A 21,569-nucleotide genomic window follows, 5' to 3' on the forward strand; every position below is an offset into this window, starting at 1 on the left:
CACACACCATTCCACATTCACGGCCATCGAGACACGCCTCGGAGAAGTCAGAAAGTTGTACGTGGATATTTCCAGTGTGTCCATTGTCCAATGAAGTAGTAGCACTTTGTGCCTGGTACTTGCCCCATTCAGCTCGAACTCTAAACACTACAGTTGGAGGAGGATGTGCTGAAAATGTTCGAAAAGGCCCCAGCCACCACCACTTGGCAGTTGTCATAGACATGGCACACAGATAAAAGTGCTGTGTAGTGAGTTGTGTGTTATCCATGAACACCAGCTCCATCAACACCAGTTCCATCCATAACATCTGCAGAAGGTCCAGGCATTACAGGAAGAGGACTGCTCATGATGGGTACATTTTCTGAAGTGGTATTTGCAGCACTGCATATTCCAGCCACAATTCCTGGGCTTGGTGTTAGTCATGGATGAATGCACACCGACTACAAATGGCATATTAAACTTGCATAATATGCATGTTTGGGTGGACGAATATCAACAATTAACACATGGACTTGGATAATTGGTGACCATATCAATGGGCCATATCTACTGGCAAACGGATTAGCAGGATCGATCTACCTCACATTTATTAGAGACTTTGTCCCACTCTATTGGATGTATTGCCAATGAATGTTCTGATGTGCACATGGTTGCAACATGATGGAGCTCCATCACACTTTGATGTCAATGTGCAGACTCACCTCAACTTCACATATCCCAAATAATGAATTATTAGGGGTGGATCAGGTCCACAAACAATACAATTGCCAAATTTGACACCTCTCAACTATTTTCTGTGGGGCAGTATGAAGAGAGTACTGTATGGCACACCTGTAAGTGGAGAATCTTATTGCTCAAGTCCATGGAGCAACTGAAACAGTTCAAAGACGACGACACGTATTGGCTCGTGTGTGAGGCTCAGCAATGCCAATGTAGGCTCTGCACTGATGTAGGGGAAAGTCTCTAATAAATATGAGGTAGATCGATCCTGTTAATCTGTTTGGCAGTAGATATGGCCCATTGATATGGTCACCACTCAGCATTATAAATCAGTAGGGCCTACTGAATAATTCACATGTGGGCTATGTGTAATTCACGTACAGTTAGCTAAAAATTAACTAAAAAGGTATTCTGGAACTAAAATTTATTCCAAGGCATCATACCGACAAAATACGATACATCAAAATGGGTGAATGGCATTTATTGTTATTAAAAGAAAAATGGGTGATTCTGACTGAAATGAAGATTGTCATTACAGATCAAAATCAACAAACGATTAGTCTGCTCTTGACCTAACAGTCCTCCTAATAATACAGTTTGTTGTGACCCATCTTCATAAGAATTAAAAATAACTCTAAGCAAGAGTAGGCTATCAACGCTCCAAGATATTTAATATATTTGCAGTTAAGAAAATGAATCTCAGTACTCTGTAGGTGCATAATCATTTCTAATCTTGAAAACTGTTAGAAATTGTGTTTGTTTTCACTGAAAGTCAACACCACTCATTATAAATCAATAATGGATACTTCACATGTGGGCTATGTGAAATTCATGAATTCTGTTTCTTTGTGAACAGTGACTTAATTAACAAAAGGAACAGCTAAATAAGAACACACTGTTAAATAAATACTCTGCAAACACCACTTCCTATTTTCTAAGTTTCATCTTTTGTCTTCGATATGGGTTACCTTTAACAGTACTACTCATTAGAGGCATTCAAGAGACAACACTGAAATGGCAACTGTAAGCATGGTATTTACTATGTGAAATAGTGCTGGAATAGAACTCTAAACTGAACACCTACCGTAATTGCCAATAATACAATTCTTCCAACTGTCATCAAAGTATGAGTGCCTTATGGCTGAGCTAGACTAAAAGTTTCAACCCAGAAACAGATCCCTCTCACTAACAAATTTTTAGCATTTGCTTGGAGCTCATGCTCCTGGATGCTGTGTGTAATATCACTGACTGGAAGAGAGAAATACGAGTCTAATAACTGCACAAGTTCAATGATATCATGTTATGATTAAAAACATCTGAACTGTCATCAAACTTCTCTCATTTAAAAATGTAGTTCTTTGCACCAAATATCTTTCTGTAGTGCAACAGAGCAAAATCATTGTTTGCAACTGGTTTGTAGTAGAAAATTCAGAGAATAAGTAAAGCTTTTCCCACTAATAAGAAATTATGTAGTTTAATTCTGAGCAACATGAACAGTGTTACCTGTCAGAGGTGAAATGGTGATATATAGGCTGTGGACATGAAAAACTAGGGTAATGGACCAATCAACTGTGCTGTGTCCTTTTATTTACAGTACACAGTTCAAACCACTTTATCACTGACTGTAAATATGTGGAGACTCACTGGACCATATCGAACAAACGTTTGCTTCTGTGATAAGCTAGCATATAATTTGCCAATTTCTGTAATTATTTTCAATAGCACCCTCTTTCTAACCAACTAGTTACGTGCAACAGAAAAAGTTCAGATATACGACCATTGAGAACTTGTATCATAAGCAACATACCGTACATTACAATATGGGGCACTCAAACAAAGAGATTTTAATTATTATCAAAGTACCATTTCTATATACTAAGTAGAGTTCTGCCTTACCTTGTGCGCTTCCAGAACTTCAACCCATTGTTGTTTTTCTTCGGGGTTGTCAGCTCTCAGATACCACACACAGTCATTAACGGAAACATCAAATCTGCATTCATCAAATTCATGCGGCTGAAAAAGGATTTTGGTGTTTTGTAATACACTCAACATGAAAGTTTCAAAACAAATATTAAAACGACTAGCAATAACAGGCAACAACATGACTTCACCACTCCAAGATTTCTCGTAACTAGATGAGAACATTAATAACAGAAGAAAATCACACAGATGAGCAGATATTATAATACTAAACATAAGAACAAGAATGTCCACGTCCTATTATGAAAGTTCAGATACATTTATCTTTTCCACAATGTGTAGCATATTAATATTTTTTGGAAGGAAACGACATAGATTTGATGAACCACCACCTCACAAATTAGTCACTTTTTCGCAGTTCATCGGTAATGACCTTTCAGTATCTTACCTACCTCCTTGGTAGTGAGTGATTAAACTAAGCCTTGCAAAACATTTATCACCAGAAACGTTGTGAAAATCTTGCACTCTGTTTTTACGCTGGATTTTAATTCATGTGTACACAAAATTATCCTAATTTTCGGTGCTGTCCGCAGTTGTATCGACAAAAGAAATGTTTCGAATACAACAACAGTGAATGACAAAACGAAACAGACTGAAAAGTACTTCGTGCAACAATTCACAAAGCTAACCTTAACTGTCGCCTTGTAAATGCTAATAGCCCCTCGACATCCGAAGCCTGTATCTTGTTCTGATTTGTAGTATGAGAGCGTGCCATCCTTCAAAACGATAAATCTGCTTTGCCATCCATGAATGTAGTTGGTCCATTTGCTAAGGACACCTTGCATTTCGGGGTGGTTATATCCATTGTCGGAATCATCTTCATCATCACTAAATACTAGCGCGTGATCATCCGTCATTTTTGAATTACAGAATGAAGATTAAGAAAACCAAAAACTGGTGTCATACAGAAGACATGTCCCAGTCTTTTATCTTTTTTTATCACTGAAGATACCCAATCAACCCCAAACACCTGACACAAAAACACAAGTTACACACTCGGCTTACGACAGATGTGTGACGGTTTAAGTTCTTTGGACCAGTGCACAGCTGTTATCATCTTTGGTTACTTGCACACAGTGATGGTGGTGGTTGAGGTTAACAGTACGATGCAAGAAGAATAGATTTTTTGTTTAGTACAAACGTGTGTAGTTCGCTCCTCCAAGGAAGAAGCAACTGCTAAGAAAATTGCTTTTGCATTTGGAACAGAATAAATGTACTAGTGAGTTGTTACGAAGTTTTATACGGTTAAAGAGCTGGACGTTATGTGGTGATTACATCTTGGACCCGACGCAAGTTTACAAACTTCCTGATCCACATATCATAATGTGTAATGACTGAGCAACAGCGGGTTACCAGAATGAATGCAAATCGTAGATTTTAATGTATTCCCTGTAATAACTTGAGTAACTCTTCGCTTATCCTGTGTGTAAGATGTCAGCTCATAAAAGCCATGGCAACCCTTCAGGCCTGAAGCAGATTGACCTCGACCAAATCTGGGATGATCTGAAGGATGGCATCGAACAAGTTTATAATCGCCAAGGTATGCCAAAACCTCGATACATGGAATTATACACCCATGTGTACGATTACTGTACAAGCGTTCATCAGCAAGTTAGTCGCCCAACAAACAAGCCAAAGAAAGGACAAGTATCAAGTGGTGGTGCACAGCTTGTGGGTCTGGAGCTGTATAAAAGACTCAGAGAATTTCTAAGAAATTATCTTGTCAATTTACTCAAAAAGATGAAAATGGATGGTATAGATCTCATGGATGAAGATGTACTCCAGTTTTACACGAAACAGTGGGAAGACTATCAATTCAGTTCAAAGGTGCTAAATGGAGTTTGTTCATATCTGAATAGGCACTGGGTTCGACGAGAATACGAAGAAGGTCGTAAGGGTGTGTATGAAGTGTATCAATTGGCATTAGTAACCTGGAGAGATAATTTATTTAAGCAGCTGAATAAGCAAGTGACAAATGCAGTTTTGAAATTTATAGAAAGGGAACGCAGTGGTGAGACAATTAACACAAGACTTGTGAGTGGCGTTATAAACTGCTATGTTGAATTGGGCCTCAATGAAGAAGATCCAAATGCTAAGGGGCGAAATTTGTCAGTCTACATGAATTCTTTCGAAGATGTATTTTTGGAAGATACAGAAAGATTTTATACCCACGAAAGTACCGAATTTTTGCGCCAGAATCCAGTTACAGAGTACATGAAAAAGGCAGAGCAGCGTCTTCTAGAAGAACAAAGAAGGGTACAAGTGTACCTTCATGAAACAACATTGGAGAGATTAGCCAAGACTTGTGAAAGAGTACTGATTCAGAAACATTTAGAAATATTCCATGCAGAATTTCAGAATCTGCTTGATGCTGACAAAAACGAAGATCTTGGAAGAATGTATCAATTGGTGGCACGGATTTCAGATGGTCTTGGTGAATTACGTAACTTGCTTGAAATTTATATTGTAAACCAAGGCCTTGCCGCTATTGATAAATGTGGTGAAATGGCTAACAGTGATCCTAAAGTTTATGTCAACACTATACTGGAAGTACATAAGAAGTACAATGCCCTGGTTTTGACAGCTTTTAATAATGATTCTGGATTTGTTGCTGCCCTTGACAAGGCATGTGGGAGATTCATTAATAGCAATGCTGTCACTCGTCAGGCAAACAGTTCATCAAAGTCGCCTGAACTACTTGCTAAGTATTGTGATTTGTTGCTAAAAAAGAGCAGTAAAAATCCCGAAGAGGCAGAGCTTGAAGATACTCTGAATCAAGTCATGGTAGTATTCAAGTATATAGAAGATAAAGATGTTTTCCAAAAATTTTATAGTAAAATGCTGGCAAAACGTCTTGTACAGCATATGTCTGCTAGTGATGATGCTGAAGCATCGATGATATCTAAACTAAAGCAAGCATGTGGATTTGAGTACACTTCAAAATTACAGAGAATGTTTCAGGACATTGGTGTATCAAAAGACTTGAATGAGACCTTCAGAAAGCATTTGGCTAATTCATATGAACCCCTGGACATAGATTTCAGTATTCAAGTTCTTTCGTCTGGTTCCTGGCCATTCCAGCAGTCATTCACATTTTCTTTGCCATCAGAATTGGAACGTAGTGTTCATCGCTTTGCAACATTCTACAGCAGTCAGCACAGTGGGAGAAAACTTAGCTGGTTGTACAACATGTCAAAAGGAGAGCTCGTTACAAACTGTTTCCGAAACAGATACACACTTCAAGCCTCAACTTTTCAGATGGCAGTTTTACTGCAGTTTAATGTAAGTGAAGTATGGGTATTGCAGCAGCTTCATGAATCTACTCAAATTAAGCTTGATTTTCTGATCCAAGTTGTTCAGATACTCTTGAAAGCAAAGCTGTTACAGTCGGATGATGATGAAAGTGAATTGCAGCCAAGCTCTGTTATCTCCTTGTTTTCGGGTTATAAAAACAAGAAACTGCGAGTTAATATCAACATACCTATGAAGACTGAATTGAAAGTAGAACAAGAGACCACACACAAACACATAGAAGAAGACCGTAAATTATTAATACAAGCAGCAATTGTCCGAATAATGAAAATGAGGAAAGTCCTGAAGCATCAGCAACTTGTGGCAGAAGTTCTCAACCAGCTGTCATCAAGATTTAAGCCCAGAGTTCATATTATTAAGAAGTGTATTGACATACTGATTGAGAAGGAATACTTGGAAAGAACGGAGAGCCAGAAGGACACTTACAGTTATCTTGCTTGATTACTGAGCAACCATTCATAATGAAGTGTTCTCTCATTGTGCATTTGATATGGAGGCGTATTATGTGCAAAACTTAATGTTTGTCTGAGACACTGTTAACTATAAAATTGTCATGACCACAATTCTACTTGTAGAAAGTGAAAGTAAGAAATATACTTAATCTCTTTCCATTCCTCTGTTGGTTTTCATTTTATAGAAGCATGGTGCATTACTTTTTTTACCATTATAATTAAAAGTTCCACATTTCAAACTGTCAGTTTGTGTGAGAATGTGTATTTTTGTTTCCGAGTCTTAATCATTATTTTTTATTATCCTGTAGAATTGTAAATAAGTGTGCTATACTACATTCAAAATGTTGTAGCCCCCCTATGTAGTGAATAAAATGTGATGTCGAAGTTGTATTGTGAACCCAATTTACAGTTACTGCTTCACCTGTACCCTAAAAAAATTACTTTGTGTCTACTGTGCATATCGTTCATGTTTTGCTGACGTGCAAGATCTTAAACGTAACGTATAAGAATAATTAAGTTAAATAAATGTGGAATTTTGTGGTATCTGTGCTTATTGTCCATATAACAATAACTACTTTTTGCTGTTGTGAATGTGTAGCTACAAAATAAATGTGATGCCTGCAAAACACACAGTCCATTTGAATAAGAATTATTTTGTTAGCATAAAAATATTTTACACACTATGTGACTTTTCATTGCATAGGCCTAAAAACTTTTGAAATAAGTAAATCAACATGCAGCTCTTTTTATCTAGTGCTTGTAATGGTTCTCTCAATGTGAAGACTAAAATTCTTAAAGTTCCCCATATCCCTGTATGATGTTGTTGGCTGTTGCTGTTTCCCTTGCTTGATTTCAGTTCAAATGGGGATGGCGTTTTCCATCCATATATTTTATAGCTGATTAAGAATAATATGCTTCTGCCTGAAAAGTAATGTGTGACAACAATTTCTTGGGACGTGGAATCAAGAACATGTAATTCTGATTGGCTGTATGAGTGATATTTTTCTGGTTTATTGCCCTATTAATAGGTGAGTGTTCTGTACTTGGTACACACAAATGTATTTAAGTGTTTGTTAGACATTATAAATAAATGTTGTGGCTCCATTTGCATAAATGTGTGCAACAAAAAACAAATTGTGTCTTTATGTGAAAATAAATTAGCCAAGAAATCAAATTCACAATAATTTTTTTAACAAATTTATCTGTGATTGTCATTTGTTTTGGTGCAGCTTGCTGCCATAATGTAGTATGCCATTACAAATTGTGTTACTTTTTAGGCTGACTTTTCTGTTTTGCAGTGGGAAAGTGTTTGCCATTTTAACACCTGTAACAGAAATGCAAGTACAGAAGAAATCCGCTTGCGATCTCTCTTGTATTTTCAATAAGGTTCATCTTCCTGCTCAGCTTGCTATATTGTGTATGGTACGTTTGAGATGCCGACCAAATGGTTCTGTTGTACGCCTCATAATTCTTTGTAGCCTAAGAGAGAAACTTTCAGTGGCTCTGCATGTATTTTATGTAATTACGATGATGGTCTGTGCTTTGTCAAGCTACTGGAATTAGTTTCTCTCCAATACTTAATCTAGTTTATCATCATTTCACCTATTCTTTACTGCACAAGTCATTTTGCTTATGTTGCTTTAAAAACTGGTAATAACACAACTATTCATTTAATTAGAGTTTCACATGTTTCCATACACGTATCACTGTAAACAAATAATTTTGTATTTGCTATCAAATAATTATCTTATGTGTTGGAAAATCATTCTCTTTGTTTTTAATGTGTTTCCTCTAATCCTCTTTCTCCATATTACACTCAAAGCTTATTACGTGAACCGCCTTCTCAAAAACCTTCCTCAGTTAACACCAGCAATATATACAATAAGAATTGTAAATTCTGCAGAAATATCCTTATAAACGTTTCCTTCTTTACATAAAAGTCTTGTTATTGTTATGCAAAAGAATCTGTTGTCTGGTCTGATACACCATATCACAGCCTGTACATGATTCACTGTGATAGCTTAGTTTAGGATTACAGGTTAAATAGAATGAGGACATATGCATTGTCTGTAAATGGTCGTAAGATGTACGTCATTTAAATATTGACCTTTCTGATAAAATGGAATTCCAACGTCCTCGGATATGTCCCTTTATTTCTATTATTCTTTCAAGTAAATGTTATAGTGTTAATACTAAACTGAAACATGAAAGACATGTAATTCTTTGCCTTTCAGCACTTATGTTGAACTGTGTAAGTTTATGTACTCATGATGTGATCAAATAAATGTTTGGGAGCTAAAAATTTATAAAAATCCAAACATGTTTTAGACAAATTGAATATATATGTATTCACTCTTTATGTACTGTACATCTCTTCCTTCATAAATTGATGGGATATAGCACTTTGCTTGACTGCTATCAAAGAGAGTCATCACCACCAGAGTTTATATTTGAATAGTGTTCACAAATTTGTTTAGGCAAACAGCAATAGCTTTATTTGAAGGTCCAGTTTGTGTTATTTCATCAATTTAAGTGAGAAATGCTTTGCCTCCACTGAATTTAATGTCAGATAAAACAAAAGTGATTGATCGCCTTGCCAATTTTGTAGTGAATGTTTCTTGTATTTGTAGAAGATTTGGTGGTCTCTTGACTGGCTTGTGGATATAATTGACATAGCATCATTCAGTCCACAAAATGTTCTTTACATCTGAAATCAGTCTAAACGTTATTCTGTTAAAAACTCTCGCAAGAAGCCTTGTAGTGTAGACTTGTATATGCACCTACACCATAGAGTATTGAAAGTTCATACAGAAATAAATTCACTTTTAACCTGTTTCAATGTGAATGCAATTTCTTATTATTGTACTACCTTAAATCTTTATATCTTTTGTATGCTTCTTTTTTCCGCAATGTGTGTAATCTTGTCTCTCAGTTCTTGGTGACCCTGTCCACTACTTGAGACTCCTTTCAAAATTAAGACCTGATTGGTCTAAAAAGAACACAGATCAAAAAACTGTTAAGGGATAAACATTCTCTGTCCATTTTTCTGCATAGGTACGATTATTCTGAAAGCATTTACCCTCATGGAACAAGTCTTTTTTACCTTTGCTTATGATTCTGTTTAGGGTTTCAGCCAATACAGAACTGAAATTTTCAGAAGGTCTTACTCCTCAAAAGTTCCCGAAGTTTGGATCACATATGTATCATGAGTGACAGTCTGTGAGCATGCATTGTCGTGAATCATTAGAGGTAGAGAGAGGTTTCCCATGTTGCCATGGCGTATGTTTACTAGTTCTCCTCAGATGCTATTCATGTTGCTGGTTTCTGTAATTCTGGCAAGACCACATCTCTCTGCTCTCAAAACACAATTGGCTTGATTTTTTATGCAGATTGTTCTTTAATTTAATGGCTTTATGAATAGTTTGTTGGCTTGCTGCTGAGGGTTCACATTGGTACAAGAACCCTCTTTCATAATCAATATCAGTAATGGTTACCGAATATCACTCGTCTCCCAGTCATGAGGATTAGTGCAGCCTACTCTAAATGTGTGAAAATATTGTCTTACATTTCCCTTGCTTGTAGTTGAAGGCTTGTAAATGTCACATAGTTCATAGTGCATTTGTTGCAAACACTGTAAAGGACTTTGGCTTTTTACACGTGGAAGATTTGTGCTGGCTGATGCACAAGCAGAACCTCTTCACTTCATTTCTAGTCAAAAAGCATTTACATTCAACAGGGGCAAGTGCATAGGCAACAGCTGTCAACTTTTGTTTGGACCCAACTGCTTTCAGTGCTGTAAAATCTTCCAGTCTTGTGTGTTTGTGAGAGGTGACAAAACATAGCAATTTGGAACTTTATTAATAAAGAAAAAGACATTGCCACATATATAAAATTAATTCTATAGACCATGGCAGTGGCATAAAAAAATGGCACATTGAAATAATTGTCCACCAAGTTTAATGACTTTTCCTACATTTGAATGCAAGATAAGAACAGATACCAAAAGCTGAGCCCATAGATATGGTCTCCCAAACACTACTTCATTCTTAGAGATCCAAGAACTTAAGATTACAAAGTGTCGTCACTTTCATTAAAACATAAATTCAAAAATATAAAAACAAGTAGATTGTGTACAGGCCAAAATACATTAAGCATTTGCTTGTGAGTTAATATTGAACAATATAGCATTTGTGATTGTTAAAGTATACATGTCCTCGCTGCGAAACTGAGAAATATCCATGAAAAATGTTGATGCCTTTTGAGTTGTTATTAGCAACATACAGTTTAGTATCATTTATAAATTCTCGTCCTTAACTAGCTCAATATGTAGAACATTGATAATGTATTTGTAAATAAGCAGAAGTTAAACACCTACCTGTCCTGTAGTAAGTGGAATGTTAGATTATGATAAACCCTTAGTCATAGTACATAACTATGTATGCAGTTCAGAATCATTCAGTGACAGCAGTCAGGGTCATTAATGATAAAATAGAGCCTAAAGCCGGCTCTAAATTCAACATTTTCTTATTAGTTTGTAAGCAACACCCCCGCCCGTTCTTTTAAAAAATTCATTAATAGGAAGTCTTATATGAAACCTTGGATCAGTACAGGCATTTAAGTGCCTCACAGATCAAAAATGGGAAATTGTCAAAATATCCGGAACAAGTAAGAATCCTTAAGTACTTTCATGTTATAAACAGTGTTGCAACATTTTATGAAAAATAGTAAAGGGATTGAAATATGCATATCTTGTTAGGAATTGGGATGTCAAACAGTAAAAGACATTCAAATGGAATATTGTTTAAAGAGAGTCTAGGTTAGTAGCCTTAGAAGATGAAACTATTTCTAATCAATAGAATGGGAACATTGTAGAAGAGTAAGTGCAGCAGTTATTTTTATTGATTTCATTTTAAAAAAGATGTGAGACCATTTCAGAAGTGGTAGCAAACCAGTACTCTGAAGAATCAAATTAGGGGAGATTTAGTGTAATGGATATTTGTCACTCATCCCCGTTGGAAATAAGATCAACATAAACCTAAAAAGGAAAAGTTTCTGTACAGTTTATGAAATCTCCAATGAGAAAGTAAATGGTTGTCGCTGTTTAATTTATTTTTTGTCACATATGTAATACATCGTTAGTTCTGATTATTTTTTTTCCAGACACATTAAAATTATCAGTTATTAGGCCGCTCTATAAGAAAGGCGACTCCACAGATGTATACACTGGCCAGTCTTACTTCTGATATCATTTGCAAAAATTTTGAGATGATAATGAACTCAGTGGTTCTCACATCTGAGTAGTAAATGGATACTTAATCAAACACAGTTTGGATTTCAAAAGGGCTGTTCTATTATAAAATCTGTGTATATCTTTACTGAGCACATAATAAAATTTTCAAATTATAAAATATCACCAGTTGGGATCTTCTGTGATGTATCAATGGCATTTGACTGAGTGAGTCATAATATTCTATTTGAAAAATTAAGCTTATGTGGGATACATGGTCCAGCAAATTCCTGGGTTAGTTCTGTGTAAGACACAAGATGCAGAAAATTATGTTTAGGATAACTGAGTAATAGAAACAAATCACAATGAATGTTGCACACAAAGTTCAAGACTGACTGTTGGGGGCTGCACCGAACAAGATTTGAAAATCTGAGAGCTTAAAGGTGGAAGACAGGGTAATATACAAGACAGAGATTACTGCTAAAACCTCATGTACGAGTTAATAAGAGCAAAAAGCTAAATGCATTGTATGTAACAAGTGGGAAAGGGGAGGCGAAAAATAGCATGTTAGAAAATGAAAGTTGTTGAAAACTAAAACGGAGTGAAGAAACGAGAAGCTGCTCTGAAGAAATGCAGAAGAAATTAATGTAAACTAAGGCCAGGTGCGTGTCAAGAACCAAGGACATGTTGTCGTGCTAGTTCCCACCTGCTGGGTTCTGAGATACTGGTGTCTTGGGGAAGAATCCAGATGGTGTGTCTCTTGAAACAGGAACCAAGGTCACAACTGTCATGTTGTAGAGCATGCTCTGCAACAGGTTATTCCGTGTTCCCTGTGTACACCCTCTGCCTGTTCCCATTCATCCTTAACTCATAACTTGGTGGTAGTCATGAGGCTGAACAGTGTTTACGTAACAGCTGGTTTATGACATGTCGTTTCACTGGTGGCTCTCTCTCTTTGATAGTATATGTTTTGCTAGCTACTGGTCTCGTGTATGTGGTGGTAGGAGGGTGCACAAGGCAAATCTTGATGTGGGGACGGTCACAGGGGTAGGAGCCATAGGCTGGTACTGCTGATCCCTCCAAAAAACAACTTTGGGGCACATCACTTGCCACTCAGTGTTATCCTGGTTGTGAATGTATTACTCATCTACTTCGTCAACGCCATGACTTCCTAAAATCATGCCCTGAAATGAGATCCATTCTGTCTGAGAGTTTGCCAACCACACCTAGAATAGTGTTTCATCACCCTCCCAATCCTAGCAACATCCTTCTCAGATCCAATGCTCCTTTTGCACCCATTGTCACACCCTATGGTTCCTACCCCTGTGACTGTACCCACCGCAAGATTTGACTTATGCACTTACCACCACTATGGCGGCCCTGTAACTGTCAAAACACACACTATCATAGAGAGAGCACCTGTGAAATGACACGTCATATATCAGCTGTTATGTAAACACTGTTCAGTATTTTATATTGGCGTGACTACCACCAACTTATCAGTTAGGATGACCGGACAGAGGCAGCGGGTGTATACCAGCAACACACAATATCTTATTGCAGAGCATGCTCTATAACATGACAGTCATGACCTAGGTGCCTGTTTCACCACCCCCAGACACTAGTTTCTCAGAACTTCACAGGTGGGAGTTAGCGCTACATCATATCCTTGGTTCTCGACACCCAACTGGCCTTAATTTTCATTAATTCCTTCCGTCTCAGCATTTCTACACAGTAACTACTCCTTTCTTCACTCTGTTTTAATTTTCTACATCTTTCATTTTCTGGTCTGTCTATTTTTCGCCATCCCCCTTCCACCTCTGTTACATATAACGCACTTAGCTTTTCACTTTTACTAACTCATGCACAATGTTTTAGTAGTAATCCCTGTGTTGGACATTATCCTGTCTTCCACCTTTAAGCTCTCATGTTTTTAGTTATCATGCAGTGCAGTCCCCAACAATCAATCTTTCCCTTCTCATCCCATACTGTAAGTCTCCTGTGACCGAGGGTGCTGTATGACTTTTCCAACTCTAACCCCTTTTCCTAAACCTCTCTAGTTTCTTTCCCTTTACCCCACTTCCTTCCCCTTCAACCTTTCTGCCAGAAGAAGGAGCCACTGGCTCAAAGCTTGCATAAGTAAAACTTCTTTTTTTTATGTGTGTGTAGTCCTACTGCTACTTGGTGAGTAGTTTTTTAATCTATCCAGTCACATTATATTGTCAAAAATTGGAAGTCAAAATTAGTCGTTTTTGCAAATGGCATAAGTGTTGCTGTCAAGCCCCACAAAGAAGCATGCTCAGGGAAATTAATAAATGGTGTTTTTGCTAAAATGTTAACTAGCTTTGTTCAGAAATGATATACTCTATCATGTGAAGGTGCTGCATAATTTATTGAATCAACAAAAACTATTTTGCTCTTGCTTAAATGGACTAGCTTCAAATTTTACAGAAACGTAGCTCACTCAGCTTTGCACTGTCAAAAATGACTCTCATAATATTAATATAGTTTACCAACAAAAATAATAAACAGGGTAAAAAGTTCTACATTCTTTGATGTGCATAATGACAATAGGGTAAATTGGAGAAACCCTACAGTAGACATACAATGTTTCAGTTCAGCTACTATTACCTTCGTAATAGTTGCTAACTTAGGGGATATAGAAATCGGTAAGTTAACATATTCTGCATATTTTCATTCACTGATGTCAAATGTATATGCAGTGGATAGACAGAAATATGGAAACACCATGTGAAATGCATGCTTTAACATAAATGCAGATGTTAACCAAGCCTGCAGGTTCCAAAATTGTATCTGACTGCTAATGGCAGTTGTGCTCTTCCATAACAATGCCAGCCAAAGTGTTTATACTGCATTAGGGAATGCAAAAAAAAAGTCATCGTCTGCTAAGTCACAACACAAATTGTCATTGAAGAGAATTGTGACCGAAAAAATAAGACAGCGGCAGTAGCGAAAGTCAGTGCAGAACTGATGTCACATTTGCAAATACTGTTAGCATGAAAACAACATGAAGGGAGCTCTTTAAGCAGGTAATTCCACAGTGAGCTGGTATTCCAAAATCAATCGTCAGTGATGCAAATGCTCTTAACAAAAAAAACATGGTGTCGAAGCCGTGAAACCTGGACTATGGAGCAATGGAAGATTGTTACTTGTAAGATGAGTCTTTTTTAACTCTGTTTCCAGCTTCTGGTTGAGTTTACACCCCAATAGCAGAATATGGTGGGTTATGGTGAATATTTGGGCAGTAATATCATGGTATTCCTTGGGCCCTGTAGTTACTCTGCAAGGCTGCATTGCTATGAAGTATTATGTAACCATTTTGTATGACCAGGCCCATCCCATGGTACAATGGTGATTCTGTATTCCAAGATGACAGTGCCATTGTTCACACAGCTCACATCCTCCAGGACTGGTTTTGTTACCAGGAGGATGGATTGCATCTCCCCTGGCCACCACAGGCTCCAGATCTCAATAGTACTGAGCCTTTGTGGTCTGCTTTGGAGAAAAGAGTGAGTGATTGCTATCCACCTGTATCATTGTTACCCTAACTTGCTACTCGTATTTATTCATTCTGAGATGACTGGAAGCTCTTTCAAATGCCAACAGTTTTCCTGCACCATATTATGCATGATAATATGTTGTGTTTTTAGGTGATTCCATAATTTTTGTCTTCCTGTAGATTGCAGTAGTTAAGCACAGATGAAGAGGCTTGCACAGAATAGACTAGCATGGAGATTTGTGTAAAACCAGTTTTAGGATGGAAGACCACAATAACAAATTACAGCTTCACAGAACATTTATTAACTCATGAAATTTGTTGTCAACAGACCACTGCAGTTTAAGAGTTATAGAGATATTCACAAATACAATACTAGAGGGAAAAATGATCTACTCTTCCCACTTGTGAAACTAGCTTTGGCAGAGAGAGGAATGCAAAACTCATTTATAAGATTCTTTGATTATGTGCCCATTGAAAGCCCATTGAAGCATATATCATCTATTTCAATTCATAGAGCAAATGATTAAAAACAAGCATTTGTATTTGTATTGAAGACAAGCTAAAATGAAATCCGAACATTGCCAAATTATTTATTTATTCCATGCTCAATGGATCCAGGTACCTTATGAATCACAATGATAAGGAATGTGTCAAACCGCACAGAGGTTAGATGTAACTTAGGTAAGTACAATAAAAGATATAATGTAAATAAGATATCAAATTAAGAATATATATCCAATTAACAGAAAATTGTGTTATGCTGTAGAATGATCAGGCAATAAACAAAATTAATTAAAAATATTTGTACAACAATTCCAAGTTCAGTGGTAGAATTCATTTCATCTCATAAAACCATTAACTGTATAAAATGATTTCTCTGTTATATAGTCTTCAGAATTTGTTTGGATTTCTGCAGTTATTTATGAAGGGATTTGATATGCAGTGGGAGTGCATTGAACAGATTAATGCTGGGGTAATAAACCCATTTTTAAACCAGATTTAGACTTTTCAATTCAATGTGCAGGCTGTTTTTTGTTCTGGTGTTGTAGTAACAATATTTGCTATTGCTTTGTACAGAAAAAAAGTTATTACATACAAAATAGTGTAAACAGATAGATAAAACATCTAGTCACCGAAGAGCTGCAGGAAAACACACACAAAAAAAGTTTAACTTTTACAAGTTTTCAGAGCCAGTGGCTCCTTGTGGCAGAAGAGTTAAAGAGGAAGGAAAAGGGGTGGAGGAAAAGGACTGGAGAAGTTTAGGGAAAATGTCACACCTCAGAAAATTCACCCAGAACCCTGTTTCAGGAGTGACTTACCAGATGGGATGAGAAGGAATGACTGATTGTTGGAGAATGCGCCAGGCAAGATTTGAAGACCTGAAAACTTCAAGGTGGAAGATGGTAATATGGAAGACAGAGATTACTACTGAAACATTGTGCATGAGTTAATAAGAGTGAGAAGCTAAGTGCATTTTATAGCATTGTACGTAACAGAGGTGGGGAGGGGGACGATGAAAAATAGACAGGTCATAAAATGAAAGATGCAGAAAACTAAAATGAAGTGGAAAAGGAGTAGTTACTGTGAAGAAAAACTGAAAACTGGAAAGGAATTAATGTAAATTAAGGCCAGAAGAGTGATGGGAACCAAGAGCATGTTGTAGTGCTAGTTCCCACCAGCAGAATTCTGAGAACTGGTGTCTGGGGGAAGAATTCAGAGACACTGAGATCATGACTGTCATGTTGTAGAGCATGCTCTGCAACAGGATATTGTGTGTTGTTGGTAGACACCCTCTGCCTGTGCCCATTCATCTAAACTGATAACTTGGTGGTAGTCATGCCAATGTAAAAGGCCGAACAGTGTTTAGATAACAGCTAGTATATGACATGTGTCGTTTCACTGGTGGCTCTCCCTTTCATAGTATATGTTTTGCCAGTTACATGGCTTGAATAGGTGGTGGTAGGAGGGTGCATATGACAAGACTTGCAGCAGGGATGGTCACAGGGGTGGTAGCCAGAGGATAGGGAGATGAGGCCAGAAGGAGCATAAGGTCTGACAAGGATAATGCGGAGATTGGGAGGGCGACGAAATTCCAAAATCTTCCAGCAGCAAAGCTGACATTAAACCCTACTTCGAACAGTCCCAAGTATGATCCCAACTTGATCCACCACCAACAACTCAAAATCGTCCCTTAAAAGCCATCCAGGGATTTGTCACATCTAGCACTGCTTCACAATCCTTCCTCAGATCGCTACAGCATGACCCTAACCTGTCCTCTGCAGAACTCCAGGCTCTTTGTCCCCCAAAATTGATGAGTCCATCATTATCCACCTAGCAAACGAGGTAACAACCTCTGTGGTACTTGACCAACTGGAATATTTAAGTGAGGCAATATGCCACCTGTCTGACACATCTGTGTAAATCATCTGCCAACAGGATCCCATCCATGGGATACAAACTGACCTACAGCCCTTTCTTGTAAACTCAGGTGCCTCACAAGGACTTATACCTCAATCCACAGAGCTCCTTACCCATCTCAAACCACACACTCCCACCTTTTACCTTCTTCCTAAGATCCACAAACCCAATCATGCTGGCCATCCTATAGTTGCCGGTTTCAAAGCACCCACCAAACATATATCTGCCTTAGTTGACCAACATCTGCAACCCATAGTACAAAGACTTCCCTCCTGTGTTAAAGATACCAACCATTTCCTAGATTGTCTGAAATCCATGCCCATCCCATTCCTACCACACACCTTGTTTGTCACCCGTGATGCCATCTCTCTTTATACCGACATCCCCCTCATACGGTCTGTCTGCCACTCAGTTAACACCCACCTGATTCTAGATCTATGACATCCTCCTTGCTCACCTTAATCAACTTCATACTTACTTTCACCTTTGAGGGGCAGACATGCAAAAGAATCAGGATGACTCCTTCCCACACCAACCTTTTCATGGGTCACTTGGAGGGGGCTTTGCTGGGATCCATAAGCCTTCAGCCCCTGGTTTGGTTTGCCATATGGACTCATGGTGAGGCTCAACTGTTAAAATTCCTGGAATCTCTAAATACTTTCTTCCAATTAAATTTCACATGGTCCTATTCCATATCCCATGCCACTTTCCTTCATGTTGATCTCATCCTCACTGAAGGCCGTACACACTTCGTGCACAATAAACCTACTAACAAACAATGATACTTACATTTTGACAGTTGCCATCCCTTCCATATCAAATGTTCCCTCCCATACAGCCTCGGCATTTGAGGCAAATGTATTTGTTGTGATGCAGACTGTTTGCAGCAATACACCACCACTCTCACCTCAGCCTTCACTGGACATAGTTATTCCAACAGCCTAGCTCAAAAGTAGATTTCCTGGGCCATCACATCCAATCCTGGTACTGCTGATGCCTCCAAAAAACAACTTCGGAGCATACCACTTGTCACCCAGTATTATCCTGATCTCGAATGTATCAATCAGCTACTTAGACAAGGTCTTGACTTCCTAAAATAATGCCCTGAAATGAGATCAATTTTGTCTGAGATTTTATCCAACACACTTAGAATAGCTTTTTGTCACCCTCCCAATCTCCACAATATCCTCGTCAGACCGAGTCTCCTTCTGCAACAATTTCCCTACCCTATGGCTCCTACCCCTGTGACCATCTCCACTGCAAGACTTGCCCTGTGCACCCTCCTACCACCACCTGTTCCAGCCCTGTAACTGGCAAAACATATACTATTAAAAGGGAGAGCAACCTGTGAAATGGCCAGCTGTTATGTAAACGCTGTTCAACCTTTTACATCGGCATGACTACCATCCAGTTACTAGCCAGGATAAATGGCCATAGGCAGAGGGTGTATATGGCAACACAAAACATCCTGTTGCAAAGCATGCTCTACAACATGACATTCATGACCTCAGTGCCTATTTCACCACAATGTCTTCTGGATTTTTCTCTCAGACACCACTTTCTCAGAACTCCGCAGGTGGAAACTAGTGCTACAATACGTCCTTGGTTCTTGACACCAACCTGGCCTTAATTTACATTAATTCCTTCCATCTCAGCAATTCTTCACGGTGACTACTCCTTTTTCATGCCATTTTAGTTTTCTACATCTTTCATTTCCTGGCCTGTCTATTTTTCGTAGTCCCCCTTCCCACCTCTGTTACATTCAATGCACTTAGCTTTTCACTCTTATTAACTCATGCATAATGCTTTAGTAGTAATCTCTGTCTTCCATATTATCCTGTCTTCCATCTTGAAGCTCTCAGGTTTTCAAATCTTTCCCAGTACAGTCCCCAACAATCAGTCTTTCCTTCTCATCCCATCCAGTAAGTCTCCCCTGGGTTCTGGGTGACTTTTCTGAACTGTGACATTTCCCCAAAACCTCTCCAGTCCCTTTCCTTCACATCTCCTTCTTCCCATTAAACTCCTCTGGCAGAAGAAGGAGCCACTGGCTCCAAAGCTTGTAAAAGTTAAATCTTTTTGTGTGTGTGTTCTCCTGCAGCCACTTGGTGAGTAGATTTTTTATCTATCCATTTACACCTTATTACAGATGTCAACAAGGAAATTATATACTGTGAGATGTTAAGGATCCCCATCCTTTGAAATAAGTACCTGCAAAAGTGTCTATGATGGACACCACTCACTATTCTGATAACCTTTTTTTCCCTCAGCAAAATTTTTGTTTGCGAGAGGTTGGTTCCTCCAGAATATGATACCATATGACATTAATGAATGAAAATAGCCAAAGTAGTAAGCCTTAGTGGTATCCACTTCAGGCACAGAACCAATAATACTTAGTGCAAATATTGTCACAGAAGAAGCTGAGTAGCACAATCACCGTGGTGTAGTGGTTATGATACTAACTGTTGCATGGAGGGTCATGAGTTCAACACTCACCTGAACTGTAACATTCTAATTTCTATATTCAGTTTGAGTACATTCTAGAAGTATCGACAAATGTCAAGAATAATTGTACTGGAATGTTCTGTAACTGTGTACATGGTGTCCCATTTACTGTATCTTGACCACCCTAAATAACTGTTTGTCCAGATGCAAATTACAAAATGTTTCAAGCAAATGTTCTTCAGCCATCAGGGTAACATCAATCAGCATGATTGCCTTCATTGTAGCTTTGTTTTTTACAAAGATATGAACAGCGGTATGACTTTTTTAAATGGCACCCTGTATTTTTTATTCAGTAATTCATTTCCTCTCCTAAAGACCTATTCAAAAATGTATCACAGTGTACCATTCACTGAAACACAATGTTATTAATTACATAACACAACATTGACGTTGATGCTCCCAGCACTTAGTGCAGGTACTCAGGGTAATGGAACACATCCACGTGCTGACATTGACAGAGGACAAATGTAAACATAAATAGAATGCACACCTGTCGTTCCATCAACCATCATCAGTTGAAGAGTTGTGTGAGTAGAATGTACACCAACAAAGAGAAGATAGAAATGCTACTCATCTATGGGGAATGTAAGTTAGCAGAACAGTAACTGCATTACTGTTTTCTTATGTATGGATACATTTAGTACAGTAGTGAAGTCCTTTTAAATACTGTTGATTAGAGTAGGCATACAGTAAAAGCTGTCCTTCCTACAAACTGCATCAACAGAACATTTCTTTTCTTGTTGTTGTTGTTGTTGTTGATGGTAGGCTAAATGCTACCCAGGCAGCAGAACTGTACAGAGAGCGATATCCTGACAAAAACCCACCTTCCCGATGGATATTTTCTTGTCTTGTTGCAACGCTTCAGGAAATGGGAAGTATCAACCCACGAAAATGCAATTGTGATAGCACTCACCCAGACAAAGCTGCCAAAGTTAATGTTATCACTTCCACTGCTATGAATTAACATGTGAGCACACGACAGCTTGAACACAAGATTGGCATTCCTAAAACCAGTGTAGATCGAATTCTTACATGTCACGGGATCCATCCTTACTATGTACGCCTACATCAGGAATTGCATGGGAATAATTTCCAGAACTGTGTACAGTTCTGTCAGTGGGCACATGGCTTAGATAGGTGGAACATCAGCATCAATGGAGAGTTAACGTCTGGTGTGGGATGTTTGGTACTACAACTATTGGCCCTTATTTCATCAACGGTAGTCTAAATGGCACAGTATATGCCAACTTCCTCAGATGAATTCTTCCTCCTTTTCTGGATGAAGTGCTGCTAAGAACCAGAATGCTTATGTGGTATCAATATGATGGATGTCCAGCACATAATGCCTTTCATGCACGTCGTGTTCTGAACCAAAGGTATCCTGCCAGATGGATTGGTCGAGGAGGAACAGTTACTTGGCCTGCTAGGTCTCCTGATT

General features: G+C 38.2%; 2 protein-coding genes across 2 annotated transcripts in view; one reads left to right on the forward strand and one right to left on the reverse strand.

Moving 5' to 3' along the window:
- LOC126483823 (ceramide transfer protein) overlaps positions 1 to 3,696 on the reverse strand; it is a 203,827-nt gene extending 200,131 nt beyond the window's left edge. The window contains exons 1-2 of the mRNA XM_050107021.1: positions 3,330 to 3,696; positions 2,617 to 2,733 (exon numbers count right to left, since the gene is read on the reverse strand). Coding sequence (XP_049962978.1) covers positions 2,617 to 2,733; positions 3,330 to 3,557 — 345 coding nt within the window. The 5' untranslated portion in view covers positions 3,558 to 3,696. The remainder of the gene's footprint in view (positions 1 to 2,616; positions 2,734 to 3,329) is intronic.
- A 67-nt stretch (positions 3,697 to 3,763) lies between these two features.
- On the forward strand, positions 3,764 to 9,303 carry LOC126483809 (cullin-1). The gene has a single exon (XM_050106993.1). It carries the CDS (start codon positions 4,132 to 4,134, stop codon positions 6,451 to 6,453), a length of 2,322 nt encoding a protein of 773 aa, XP_049962950.1. The 5' UTR covers positions 3,764 to 4,131; the 3' UTR covers positions 6,454 to 9,303.
- The last annotated feature ends 12,266 nt before the right edge of the window (positions 9,304 to 21,569 follow it).

This window comes from Schistocerca serialis, chromosome 6, assembly GCF_023864345.2.
Source record: "Schistocerca serialis cubense isolate TAMUIC-IGC-003099 chromosome 6, iqSchSeri2.2, whole genome shotgun sequence".
Classification (NCBI taxonomy): domain Eukaryota; kingdom Metazoa; phylum Arthropoda; class Insecta; order Orthoptera; family Acrididae; genus Schistocerca; species Schistocerca serialis.

Bases quoted from the DNA above. Each gene is read 5' to 3' on its own strand.
- LOC126483809 (XM_050106993.1), top strand. From the start codon at position 4,132: ATGTCAGCTCATAAAAGCCATGGCAACCCTTCAGGCCTGAAGCAGATT.